The 14,819-nt window shown below is 44.9% G+C and overlaps 1 protein-coding gene across 3 annotated transcripts in view; it reads left to right on the top strand.

Annotated features, from left to right (window-relative positions):
* Positions 1 to 14,819, top strand: part of sema6bb (sema domain, transmembrane domain (TM), and cytoplasmic domain, (semaphorin) 6Bb) — a 200,791-nt gene that overhangs the window by 132,879 nt on the left and 53,093 nt on the right. For all 3 annotated transcript variants that reach the window (XM_039766984.1, XM_039766986.1, XM_039766983.1), the window contains exon 2: positions 9,301 to 9,486. In XM_039766984.1, coding sequence (XP_039622918.1) covers positions 9,303 to 9,486 — 184 coding nt within the window. In that variant the 5' untranslated portion in view covers positions 9,301 to 9,302. The remainder of the gene's footprint in view (positions 1 to 9,300; positions 9,487 to 14,819) is intronic.

Raw genomic sequence — 14,819 nt, 5'->3', positions numbered from 1 at the left:
GATCAAAGACCACCAAGTAAATTTTGGATTGAATTTAAAAAAAAAAAAAAAGGACACGGAAACCACCAGGCAGCTGGGCGAGGCACCTCTGACTCAGACAAAACACGAAGTTGGCCGGTTATGGGGGGCTTATAAATGAAATAAGGAACAGGTGCACCCAGAGGGATTGGCGTCTCGTGCCTGGGTCCATCTGCTGTAAGAAACAAACATGGCATCATATTTTTTGTTTTTTAACATCTGCTTTTTGCGGGGCAGGGGGGTTTAGGACATAAGGAATTGGAATGTGAATAAAGTAAAAGTGAGTGGAAAGCCCCACCACATGCAACAACGCGCTGTTGGAAGTGAAGTGGGGAGGATCACAGGAGGCATGTGAGGTCAAGTGGTACACTTGGGGGCCTCGTTTTGAGTACTTGGAGGAGTGAGAGATAAGTGGTGGATGGGGGGGCCTCATGGAAGATGCGATAGTGGGGGGGAGGCGGCAGTTGGCGTCAGTGGAGAAATGATGAGCATAGGGAGGAGGCAGGTGTGTAACGCACGCTGAGCTGCCCGCTTCTTAGGTCTGCCTGTCTAGTGGCGTGCTGTGCCTCCTTTACCCTTCAAAGCAGCAGGAAGTTTATGGGTGTGGATTCTACAAGACCACCAAATGTGCTGTTTAGAAATGTCCAACCCTGCTGAAATTATTATGTCTGAACAGTTTATAAGTTAGACAGCTGCACCATCCCACTGCTGAGAGCCATCTTTCCACCTCATCCCAAAAGTTGCTCAATGGGGTTGTGATCAGTGGGGGGAAACTGGGCAGACCACTGAAGTAGTGAAAGCTCGCATCAGAACATTAGAACAATATGGACAAGAACAGACCATTCAGCCCAACAAAGCTCGCCAGTCCTCTCCACTTATTTCTCTCTATTATATAAAAAAAATCCTGGGACGAGACGTGACTTTTTCAGAGAGATAATTTCATGTCCCGCAAGACGAGACTTTGTGCCAAGAGATTTAACCATGTCTGGGACCGGAAATAAAAGACAAAGAGTAGATGACAAAGTAGAACATCGTAAAGAATTCCAAAACATTGGCGTGATACACATGCATAGCAGGTTAGAGATAATGGAAGTACGAAAATTTGAAAGTTCCAAAAAATTGATAAAGATCACATTAGCGCAAACAAATGGAAAATATTACTCTGTGAAATAATGGAGCAGCAAAAAGAGTTTGAATATATGGGCATAGGTGATATGACAGAAGTATGTAGATATTGTTTGGATTTAAACTTTAAGTCGGAGACTTGTAGATCGTCTAATTTGTGTTGCCATCTGGGAAAAGTAGTGTTTCTTCCCAATGAAGAGGCGTAGCCGTAAGAATTAAAAGATTTGTTATTTGGTGAAAGTGAAATCCACTTACGCGAGTGGCAGAGACACAAAGTGGCTGGCACGTAGTGCAGGCCGGGGGGATTGGAGAGCGAAGCGAGCAGGGGTAGAAGACCCGTAGTCTTCCAAAATAACATCAAGTCGAGTTTTGAAACTCCCTAATGTCTTACTGTCTACCACACTACTTGGTCGCTTATTCCAAGTGTTTATCATTCTTTGTGTAAAGAAAAACTTCGTAATGTTTGTGTGAAATTTACCCTTCACAAGTTTCTAGCTGTGTCCCCGTGTTCTTGATGAACTCATTTTAAAATACCAGTCTCGATCCACTGGACTAATTCCCTTCATAATTTTTTAAACTTCAATCAGGACTCCTCTTAAAACTCTAAAGGCTCAGCTCTTTTCATCTTTCCTCGTAACTCATCCCCTGTAGCCCTGGACTCAGCCCTGTTGCTCTTCTCTGGACCTTTTCTAGTCCTGCTATGTCCTTTTTGTAGCCTGGAGGCCCAAACTGCACAAAAGACTCCAGATGAGGCCTCACCAGTGTGTTATAAAGGTTGAGCAGAACCTCCTGTGACTTGTACTCCACACATCAAGGCTCTATATAACCTGACATTCTGTTAGCCTTCTTAATGGCTTCTCAACACTGTCTGGTAGTTGATAGTCGAGTCCACTATGACTCCTAAATCCTTCTCATATGGTGGACTCTTGATTTTCCGACCGCCCATTGTGTATTCAAACCTAACATTTTTACTTCCTATGTGTAATACTTTACATTGACTGACATTATATTTCATCTGCCCAAGCCTGTCTGCTGTCCAAGTCCTTCTGTGATGATATAATGGATTCCAAATTATCTGCTAGTCCACCTATCTTGGTATCATCTGCAGACTTAACCAGCTTGTTACTTATATTCCTATCGAAATCATTTCTATTTATTAAAAATAGCAGCGGCCCTAGCACTGACCCCTGCTGGTCACCACTCATAACATCACCCAATTCTGATTTGGTTCCTCACACCATCACTCTCTGCTTCATATGTTTTAGCCAATTCTGCACCCGTCTACACATCACACCCTGAACTCCCACCTCTTTTAGTTTGATGCCCAACCTCTCATGTGGCACCTCATCAAATGCTTTCTGAAAGTCCAGATCAATAATCTCATCTGCTCCACTTTGATCGTATACTTTAGTTGCCTCCTCATAGAATTCCAGCATGTTAATAAAACACGACCTCCCTCTTCTGACTCCATGCTGACTGTTCAGAATAACTCCTGTCCTTGCCAGGTGTTGCTCAATCTTATCCTTAATAATTCCTTCCATTAATTTTTCTGTGATGCATGTTAAACTTACTGGCCTACAGTTACTTGGATCTGCCCTGTCACTCTTTTTATATAACAGGATGATATTTGCCATTTTTCAGTTCTTCAAGAATCTTCCCAGTGCGCAGTGACTTCCTAAAAATATGCGTCAAGGGTTTATATCTGTACTCGCTAAGGTCAAGGTTCATTTCACGTGTGGCGCATTTCTGGAGCCATTCATTGACAACAGCTGCCTTTTCACATGGTGTATGGATAAACTGCAGCTATGAAGGGATGACTGTTGGTCAGCATTGCCATTCATATGTTCCTCAGTGGGCATCAGGGGCCCACACCTATGGGTGCAAGTACCATCCGGGTGTTCTGGCTGTGTGCCCTGGGGTCCTTGATGACCTTTTCACCACCTCCAATCCTGTCCTCACATGTTGAAATCTTCAAGGGGGGCTAACTCCAAAATCATTGAAACATTTGGGTGTCCGCGCACAGGAGAGACCCCCTCCCCAGCCTGTCTTTACTGCTCGAGTCTCTGCAGGCTGGAGTAGAGTCTGGTAGGGTGTCTGCATGCTGTGTTATTTAAAGTGTCATCACTTCTCTGCTAAGGGGGTCTATTCATTAAGTCACCCAGGGGCTTGTGGGGGTCTTAATCTGGCCTTGCCCATACATACCATCATACTGCCTCCACTGGTCTGTCCTGTTAACTCCAAATAGAACGGCTCCATTGACTTCGGGTGCTTATGCCAAATTCTGATCTTTCCATCAGAGTATTTCATTTCTCCAACCAAGGGGCTTTTGTTTTGCACTACTGACAGTCCAGTGATGCTTCTGTGCCCACGATGCCATTTCAGAGGTTCTTTGCTCTTCGCTACTCGTGCATGAGCAGGGAGTGAAGGTCAGATCAACGTAGCTAACGCAAGGAGAGTCAAAGTGAAATGTAACAGTGAGTTTTGTCACCGATTACCATCATCTACCCCTGAATTTCGACAAAAGTCGACATCCGCCCTGAAACAGTTAAGGGGTTTAAGTATGGAGGTCATTGAAGCACTAAAGGAAATTTAGGGGAGAACTAGAAGGCCGTCAGAGATGTATGAAGGATTGAGAGCATGGAAATGCATCACATGGAGATCACTAGAGGCAGGAACATGGGTGCGGTGAGGAATTGAGTGGAGATGCATTGTGTGGGATCAAAATTTGCAAAATGGTGGAAATGTTCAGGAACTTCGCCGTGTGATGCAGCTGGCATGTCTCGCTTGTTTCCAATCTAGCACTTCACACTTTAATCTTCCATAAACATGATAAACACCTTGTAAATAGCAGTAAATCTTTTGTTGTTATTATTCCTAGTTCACTTGTGTTTTCTGACTCTTGGTGGGTCGGACTCCTTTAAGGTTTGTTTTGGCGCAATGGCTAATTGCGCATGTGTTTGAAGAACCGTTTGCACTCCTCTGTACTGACACTTCCCAGTCTGAGCTTCAGAGAACCGGCAGATAAATGTATGTATGTGAGGGATCAGCATTATATACTACAGGGGACCGTGCCTGTCACTACCTGATCTGCACTACATTGTGAGAAGACAGCATTCTGTGCAGAACAACAAAGTGTTTGTATACCTTTTTTTTATTTGATGTACTTTGTTAATCCCCAAAGAGAAATTCTTCTCACATGAAATTAAAGGGTCAGAGCACAGGGTCAGCCATTGTACTGCGTCCCTGGAGTAATTTTCAGCTTAAGGGCCTCAAAGGCTCAACAGAAGTAGGGTCCCCTCTGGCAGTAAGGAGATTTGAACCAGCATCCTGTGGTATAACGGGTCCATGGCTCAGATGAAAGACCAGTTTTTAAAATGATAATCGCCGCACTCGTGGTTTAAAGAGGGGGCGTGGTAGTGTGGCCAGAGCGGTCCATGATTTGGACGGTCCTCGCTTATGTGCACAGGTGAGGAATCGGCCGCATCCGTAATTGATGCCGGGAACTGCTAATCGCCACACCTGAACCACATCCCCATTATAACAACATTTATTTATATAGCACATTTTCATACAAAAAGCTCAAAGTGCTTTACATAATGAAGAATAGAAAAATAAAAGACACAGTAAGAAAAACAAAATAAGTCAACATTAATTAACATAGAATAAGTAAGGTCCGATGGCCAGGGGGGACAGAAAAAACAAAAAAACTCCAGATGGCTGGAGAAAAAATAAAATCTGTAGGGATTCCAGACCATGAGACCGCCCAGTCCCCTCTGGGCATTCTACCTAACATAAATGAAACAGTCCTCTTTGGATTTAGGGTTCTCACGGAAGGACTTGATGATGATGGTCACGTAGACTTCTGGCTTTTGATCCATCCATTATATATATAGTAGGAGTGCGAGTGTGGAAAGGAGGAAAGGAAAAGAAAAAGTGAACGGAGGTTAAGGGAGAAGAAGGCGGCTGGAAGTGAAGGCGCCCATGTGTGCGTGAGGGAGCGAGCAAGTCAGCAAGAAAGAAGGCAGCTGGGCAGTGAGCCCTAGCAGGGTGTTTGGCCGGCACCCCGAGGCAGTCGGTAGTGGTCAGGAGGATGGCTCCACTGCATATGGCTGCGGGAAGTGAAAGGGCCAGTGTGAGCGCCCTGGTCGCTGGGGAGCCCAAGTCACAGTCTGGTGGAGCCCACTGGAGCCAGAGATTGGGAAGGCGAACAGACCAGCAGAAGGCAGAGAAGGTCAACTGCAGGTGGGGCGACTCCCCAGTAGAAAGAAGGCACCAGACTTTGTTTTTAAAAGGACTGCGTCCTGCCATTGTTTTATCCCCGTTTTTAACAGGATTTATTTGGATTTGAACCTTCACATTTTTCACTTGTTTTTAATAGATTATTTATTTATTAAACTTTATGCTTATTTGAACACTTTTCTTTTTAAATAAAAGCACTCTTGCACTTTTTTGCACCATCCCCTTGCTTCGTTGTTGATGTCTTCACTGTCCAGCTCATCCGGTTACATTACCGACTGTGTCAGGTTCAAGAGCTCCCCAGAAGCCAGATGGGAGCATGGAGCCGAACCCGCATCGTCACACATCCTTTCAGATACCAGTGCAGATCCTGAGCCTCAGAGCCAATATTCTCCGTATTTGTCCCCCTCAAACGAAAATTCTGCAAGTTTTTTTCTCGTTTTTAATGCATGTGAGGTGCTGGATAATGACATCACTCATCCAGGAAGCAAATCGGGCAAAATTTTGAGGTGGAGTACACCTACAGTATGCACCTGTGAAAGTCCCCCTCATGGCTGATACAGCTCAGTGATGTCATGTTAGCTTCGCAAAGCATCATGGGACAGATAAAAAGACGTTCGTCTTATGAGAACTTTTTGTCGTGGCATAAGTCAGATGTGCCAACCGCAGTCACTGATCTTGTTGCTGCACCGTGTCAGAGTCCACGACTGGAAAAATCACCGTCCACGTCACTTTTACCGACTTAGCACTGATATTCCAGTGTACTCATTCGCCACTTTTTCTGACAGCCAATAACGTGCGGTCTGATGGAGCCAGAGCTGTACAAAGGTTAATCACCAGGATGAGGCCAGTCATAGTCTCGGCCCTTTTATTTTGGTTTTTCCATTCTGTCGTGGAACACAAAACACGAGACATCAGACAGATGATCCTCTCTTATGTTTGTGAAGTTCAAAGCATGTGTGTTCCTCATCACTACGTTTTTAACATCGTACTTCTGGTGGAGCATTTATTGGTTGTCAGCTGCTCTGCACATGCAGCCCACCCTCCCACTTAAGGCAACGTCAAACCTGTTTGAGGAGTGAGTCACAGACTAGTTGGAGTGAATCGTTGGGTATTTCACGTTAGACGATCGGCTGCATTGAGGCTACAACTAAAAATGACTGGAATAGCCACATCATGTGACACAGGCTTAAGCCGGGCGCACGGCAAATTCCTAGAAAAATATTTGGCTAACACAGTCACAAGCCATCACGGTGTATTCGCAACAAATTTTTGTCGATCATCACTTAAGAGATGTGCAGTGTGGAGTCAAGCTGCATTACAAATGGATACCTGGGCTTCTTCAAGAGGGATTTAGTGGAGATGAATGAGTCTGGTGGGTCTTTAGAGGGTGAGGTAAGGGGTTTTAGTGGACACACATTTTATGGAGCTCACTGGAAATAGATGGGGAAGGTGGATTAGTGGGGAAATGCATTCTGTGGGGTCACAGAGGAGTTAGAGGGGATAGCAGGAGATATGGGGGGGGGGGTCACTAAGGGTTCACCTTGGGAGGTTTCATCTGGATTACTACAAATGCCTGAAGGGGTTACCGGATGTGCCATCTGTAAATTGGGTTGGAAGTACTGGACAAGTAATGAGGAGAATGACTTAGTGGACATGGCCTTCCTTTTCTTGGTCGATGGAATTTATTTCTTTAGGGTCACCTCAGAGTTAGATGGGATAACAGGAGATATTGGGGGATCACTGGTGACACCTTGTGAGGTTCCTTCTGGATTACTACAGACACGTGAAGGGGTTACCCGAGGTGCCATTAGTGAGTTGGTTTGGGAGTATTGGACATGTAATAAGGAGAATGACTTAGTGGACATGGCCTTCCTTTTCTTGGTCGATGGAAATTATTTCTTTAGGGTCACCTCAGAGTTAGAGGGGATAACAAGAGATATTGGGGGATCACTGGTGACACCTTGTGAGGTTCCTTCTGGATTACTACAGACACGTGAAGGGGTTACCCGAGGTGCCAGTTGGTTTTGGGAGTATTGGATATGTATTGAGAATGACTTAGTGGACAAGGCCTTCCTTTTGTTTGTTAATGGAAATGTAATCCATGAGGGTCACTAAAGATGCATTTGAGGGGAAATTCTGGAGATGCAACTGGGCACATATTTGGGAGTGGGTGGTTTTGCGGGGAGATGTTACTTCAGCCTTAACAAAGATGAATTCAGGGTGACTGGTATGATTCTGGTAGCAGGGAGCTGCAACGTGTGCCAGCGTGTGTGCATTCATGGCGTGTGGGTATTGAATGTGCACATCTCCCTGCAGCTCTTTGCATTGTCACAACCCGCAGTTTCTAATTATGTTAGCTTAATGTGTGAGGCCTGACATCCTGTCATAAATTATTAAGCAGACACACACAGACACACGAGTACACAGATGCACACAGACGCTCCTTTCGGTCAATGGCGATTCAGGATGCCGGCTGCCCCTTCCTCTCCCATCTCATTCATTGTTTCATGGGTGTCTCTCATTACTAAATTAAAGCTTTGCCATATTTCCATATCCAAATTCCCAGCCCCCTTCACAGCCATATAACTGCCCATTTCTGGAATAATCCCTCAAACTCTGGGGAATTAAACCATTGCTGAATTTGTGCAACATTGGCAAAAAAATTAGCTGAGTGGAGTTGAAATTGGGGGGGGGATGGATAAACAACTCTCAATTAAATAATTGAATCACGTATATAGCACCTTTTGCATCATATCCCTTCATCTGTCATTTAAATCTGCTCATCCAGGGTGGCAGGAGCTGCTACTTATAGAGGGGACTAACGGGCTTGAGGTGGAAAAGCAACTCAGGGTGGGGTGGCTGTTTGGGAAATTACAAGTGTGGACCAAGAGTGACTTGCTGAGTCCCAAACCGGCTCTCCCATTTCATTGTGAGGCAACAGAAAAAATAAAACAAATCAAAAAAAAAAATATATATATATATATATACTGTACATATAATAACCGAGGAATAGCCAATCCGGCTTCATCCTGTCATAGGCTCAGCCTCATTCTGGAGATGGTCGTTTTTTTTATAAGTTCTGGCCCAGAAGGGGCTGGGCCTTTTGGAGCCATGGGGGTGTGGTCAGAGGGTGTCTTGGAGTCGTGGGGGTGTGGTCAGAGGGTGTCTTGGAGCCATGGGGGTGTGGTCAGAGGGTGTCCTGGAGCCATGGGGGTGTGGTCAGAGGGTGTCTGCTCTGAAGAGACAAGACAGTTGGTGACAGCGCCCCCTCTCATCACAGCATAGTACTGTATACCTGATCAGCGCCAGCAAGGTGAGCCTTGGACACGCATGTGTGACATACTGTAGGCCACATTAATAGAAGCAAGAAAGGGGGCCTGTAAGGGTGCAAACTGGGAACTGAGGTAACATCTTTGAAAGTTTCTCTCTGTTGTCAGTGCCTAAACTGGGTGAGAGGATCTTTTCCCTGGGGTTCAACAGGTAATTGGCAACTTCTAAACTGTCCCAGTGTGGGTGAAGGTGTCCTGCTGTGGTGGCTCCTGCCTCACAAGCAGTGACGTCGTGACAGGTACCAAGTCCCCATGACTCTGAACCAAATGAGCATCTCAAAACATGAGTGAATGTATTTGTGGGTCTGGAGAGCAAAATAGCTGAAGCTCAGGGAGTGCATGGACATCAATGGCAAGCAAACCCTCTGATCACAGAGCTGCAGTCTCGGACAGCAGGGGTCATCGAAAGCCCTTCATTTACTGGCACCTCCAGGTGTTGAGTGGCCATCCCAAGGCGGTGCTTTTTATTATACCTCTGTTTTTAGAGGAGTCTCTTTTGAGGGTCCTCGACTGCCTGTAACTGCTCTTTACTAGCTCAGCCACTCTGTAATGAAGAAATCTTTTTCTTTTTTTTCTTCTGTTCTTTCAGTGATGTCAGGAGGGAAAGAGACAATTCCAGCGGTGTCTGATGGCACACCTTTCTCTCTGACAAAGCGCTCTCCTGCTGCCATGACAACCCTGACACTGGCCTTGCTGCTGCTCGCTGTGCTGCTTCAATTGGCTGAGCCCGCCTTCCCCGATGAGCCAGCGCCACTCAGCGTGGCCCCCGTGAATGGTGAGTCTTTTCTTTCTTCATCTCCTCTCTTGTTTTCTTATGGAGAGACGCAGGGTGGGGTGGAGTGGCGGTTCGGTTTGGCTGTCCTCGCTGAACTCCGCTATGTCGCCTTCTGCTTACTCTGCATGTCGGAGTTTGCCACTTCAGAGCAGATCAGAGGATCCCAACTCAGGGGGCTGTAGTGAACGTCGCAGTCAGCCCACTAAGAACTGGACAGGAGCCGAAACTCATGCTGTGCAAAAAACGAGCCTTAAACCGTCTGGGGTCCGATGGCTTACTGCTCTGTAGAGACGAAGCACGGAGCTTCACACCTCCTGCTCCCCTGTAAAACGCAGAGGCTATGAATTGATGAGCAGCTCACAGCTTTTCTAGTTTTACACATGTCTATTTATAACGTGTGCGACTTATGGTTCACAGCTACTATCAAAACACTTAACTGACTGCTATGAAAGGTGCCATAGAAAATAAACACAGAACTGACGGATGGCTTCATCGATCAAGTGAACAAAATGTCAGACCAATGGCACTCAATGGCTCACTGCTTTCAAAACGTACTTAGGTGAGCTGATGCATGCACCCATAACTAATGGCAGAGGAGACTCTTATCTCTCAGGGGTCTCCACTCCTTTAATGTGAGCAGTGACATCCTTTACATGTTCTACAACTCTGATGGCCGGTGTGGTGTGCTGGGCTGGTAACATCACTTCAAGAAGCCCACCAAATCAACAAGCTAATGACAGGGCAGGCTCAGTTAGGGGACGCCATGTGGACCTGCTGCAGGACCTGATAGAGGAGCAGAGAAAGAAGTTGAAATTGAGGGCCATTATGAGCAATGCTGCCCATCCTCTCTCTGACACACTAGCAGGGCAGAAACGTGTGAAGAAACACCATGGAGGCTCCTTTATACCTACAGCAGAAGGTCTTTATAGTGCCTCACTCAGACTGTGACTGCTCTTTGTACCTTTAGACACGTTTTCTTTCTTTTTAGTTTTCATTCCTTTTAGTCATTAGATAACTATCTCTGTTGCCCCTTTTGTGTGGCACATGAAACGGTGCATAAATGGCTGCCATGGCATCATCCAGGTGGATTGTACACACTGGTGGAGGCTGAAGTGGCCCCCCAATGTCTGTGTAAAGGACTTTATTTATTTATTGAGCTTGAAAAAAGCCACACTTCCCCAAGAGAAAAATAAAGTGCTATCCATCTCCTATAAAGTGCCTTTCACATCTATCTGTGTATTATATAGTGCCTTTCACATCTATCTGTTATATAGTACCTTTCACATCTATCTACCTATCTATTATATAGTGCCTTTCACATCTGTCTACCTATCTATTATATAGTGCCTTTCTTATCTATCTATTATATAGTGCCTTTAAAAACTATCTATCTATTATATAGTGCCTTTCACATCTGTCTATTATATAGTGTCTTTCACATCTGTCTATCCCATTATATAGTGCATGTTATCTATCTATCTATCGATCTATCTATCTACAGTATATACTCTGTGCACATATGACAATACTGCTGCAGCATACATACATACAGTGGATACAGAAATTATTTGGACTCCTTCACTTTCTGTTCACTTTTCTATCTATCTATCTATCTATCTATCTATCTATTCCATCCCAGTACTCTTGTGGGCTGCCCTGCTCTGTAGTGGCTCAGTTAAGTCATTTCTATTCATTTCTGGTGGTAGCACCCCTGCTAGTAAGACCCTCTGGGATTGATACAGTGTACCAAATACCAAAAAAAAGAAATAAAAACACCATCACTACTAATCGTATCTTCACAATATTTAATAGCTTTTAGTAGAATGGTGGACTGCCGGTCCAAAATATGCTTTTCTGTTCCAGACTGAGGACTGTGGAGGTGGCGCTCCTGCTGGTTATAAACAGCATCACTACCTGCCATATCTTTACTATATATAACAGTATGGTAACCAGGGGGTGTGCAGCTCCCCAAACCCCAGACACAACAGACACAGAAGCCGAGTCCAGCACACAACACACCTTTTTCAGCTCTGGGAAACGCTTTTGTCTCGCTTCCCACAGAATTCTGCTCACCGTACAAAGCAGCAAATACTCAATTCCCAGCCCTTTTTCTTCTTCTCCCTCAACTCTCCACTCCTCCTTCCTCAAGCTTCGTCCAATTCCTCCCAACTCATTCCCCGGCAGGTGGTCAGTCATTCCCACCCTACATCCACTGTTGGGCCTCTGGCTACTCGTTTTCCCTCAGATTTAACATCAGAAGGCAATTCGCTCAGATGTCCCCTTTTATGTGCGGTACTGGAGTCACTTACCTGCACCGCAGTGCCTGTCTTGCCTGGAAGGCAAATCCCGAGTCGCCACAGAAACAATTCTGCCTTCTCCAATACACCTCTTTAAAATTTTTGCCGATCTGCAACAAAGCATGTATGGGCTGCAGGACTCTCTCCAGTTCCTGCAGTGTAAGATCCTTAATCGGTTTGGCCCGCGACGAGTTTGGGCTTTAGTTGCCCCGTCCGCCGGCCGTGAGCAGGTGAGCATGCTGCTTTCCTGAGGTCCCATGGTGTCTTATGGGAGATGGAGTTCCGGGGGCTAACCAATAGCTGTCGGGATTCCACCTGCCTCAAGCCCTCAGCTGAGATCTCAGACACTCCCTGTCCTTCCTTACCTTTTGCAGAGGCGGTGCGTCCGTTGCCCACCTCCCCCTTTCCTTTCGGCAAGCTTCATCCTCTTCCTCCCAGCTCCGGCACCTCGAGTAGTGGCAGTTGGCTCCTTTTATAGGACACCGAAAGCAGTCCAGGTGTCCAATGAGCTTCTCCACCAGCAGCACCTCCAGGTGTGGTGGAAGTGCTACCAAACAGGTCTCGGCAAATGTTCAGGCACCCCCTGGTGGTGACCACTGGCCCCAGCAGGGTTGAGCTTCTGAGCTGCAAACCCGTGTCCCCGTCTGCAAGCCAGGGGGCCTGCCCTCTAGCATTCAGATAGCGTCCAGAATAAGCTCTCTACCCCGGTCCTTCCCTTATCGAGGTGTCCCAGCTGGGTAAGGGCCCTGGCGGTCCGCCACAATAGATATTAGTGAAAGGCACAGTCCGCCAGTCACATGCACATCTTTGTCTTTGTCATTCTTGAATTTTGTTTCCCCAACTAGACACTCCTCAGACGGTTCTGCTCTTCTTGTTTGTCTTCCTTTCACGGTGTTCTTAGGCACGTCATCGGCCTCTGCAATTTGTGTGCCACTCAGCAGATGTTGCTAGTCCATTTTATCTTTGTCTCAGTAAACCCATGAGCACCAGTCAGTTTGTCAAGGCTGCCATTATGTGAAATGCTTTGAATTTCCAGAACGTATGCCGTCATCAGCATTCAATCAAGTCCAAAATCAAGGTTCTAGCCCCACTAGTTCATGAGTTATTGCGTGACAGATGGACCTTGGCATTTCATATATGTGGATAGTAGTTTCAAATCACATTTTCATTAATATTACATAGCTATCTGATGTTAAATGATATACTTGACATGCTGACAAATATTTAGTAGTGCTTGAATATTAAATAAAGCCTGTTTATGACATGGTGACATGTTAAAAATGCTTGATAACACTGGGAAGACGCTAAAGTGTACTATAATATAATTATATAATATTATAATATTGATTCTTTACATTTACATAGCACTTTTCTTACTACTCAAAGCACTTTACATAGTGAGTGTCGAGCCACTTCAACCACTACTAATGTGTGCAGCATTCACCCAGATGCTGTGACGGCAGCCATTATTGCCCCAGTACTCTCACTACACATTAGCTGTTAGGTGACGAAGAGTTGTGAGAGAGGGAGAGCCAATTAGAAACAGGGGATGATTAGGGGGCCAGAATGACAAGGCCATGGTGGGCAATTATCCAGGACATCGGGATGCACCCTGCTCTTTACAAAGGATGCCCAGGGATCTTTAATGACCACATAGAGTCAGGACCTCAATTTTATGTCTCATCTGACACCGTTTTTTTATAGGATAAGGTCCCTATCACTGCGCTGGTGCTTTGGGATCCACACAGACCGCAGGGTAAGTGCCTCCTGATGGCCTCACCAACTCCTCTTCCAGCAGCAACCCAGACTTCTGCTAGATGGTCTCCCATCCAGTTAGCTTCAGGTGGATTACCTGTTCTGAAGTGCAGATGCTCTGGCTGCGAGGACATGTGCGTCTCTCATCGGCATCACACTTAGCTAATGTTAACAGTCTAATGTTAGCAGTCTCTCATTAAAGCTTAAGCATGGGAAAGGCGCTATATAAATAAAATATATGATTATTATTATTATTATGAAGATGATGATTGAAGATGATGCTGATTATTATTATGAAGATGATGAAGATTATTATTATGATGAAGATGATGATGATAATAATGATGATGATTATCATCATAACAATAATAATAATACTAATAATATTATTATTATTATTATTGTTATGATGATGATGATGATTATTATGATTATTATGAAGATGATGATGAACATGATGATGATTATTATTATGATGAAGATGATGATGATAATAATAATAATGATGATGATTATCATCATAACAATAATAATAATACTAATAATATTATTATTATTATTATTGTTATGATGAAGATGATGATTATTATGATGATGAAGATGATGATGATTATTATTATGATTATTATAGTAGTCCAATGCTTATGTGTAGTACACAAGACCAGGAGACAAAATGTCGTCTTTGGAGCAGGCAGAATCGAGGCCAATGTTTTCAGGCTGTCTTGACGTTCAAGCATGTCTGTGACAAGGCGGCCAGTGATTCACAGCTTTCTAATGTCAGACGTGACATTTTGACAAATGGTTAGCTGCTGTTTACTTTTAAAGGACGTGAAAACATTTCACAGCTCTTAATTGTTTTCTTACATCCTGACAAAACATTCTACGGCTGTTTAAAAGAAGGTGCGTTCACAACGTGTTGATAGATGCTTTGCAGCCACCTAAAATGAGTGTGTGTTTGTTGTTCCAGCGTGCCGATTGTGTGTCAAACAGCTCTCTTGTCATCAGAGGACGCTCAGGATGTGTGTAATACCTGAAGGACCCAACCCGTTCACACGCACATCCGATTGGCCTTCTGGGACATCCACGCTTCCACTCTTCCTTTCACTTTAAAGCATTTCCCCTGGTGGTATTGAAAGTTTCCAACATTCCTAGGAAATTTGATGCTGTATTACATGTGTTTGACATGTCGACAAATAACCCACCACTGTCTGTTAGGATGGAATGCAGATTGCTCTGTCCATGGGATCAGTTTTAGCACTCTGAGACCATCCAACCATCCAT

Source organism: Polypterus senegalus, chromosome 10, assembly GCF_016835505.1.
Source record: "Polypterus senegalus isolate Bchr_013 chromosome 10, ASM1683550v1, whole genome shotgun sequence".
Classification (NCBI taxonomy): domain Eukaryota; kingdom Metazoa; phylum Chordata; class Cladistia; order Polypteriformes; family Polypteridae; genus Polypterus; species Polypterus senegalus.
Note: the sequence above shows the minus strand (reverse complement) of the source record. Positions and strands in the feature narration are given on the sequence as shown.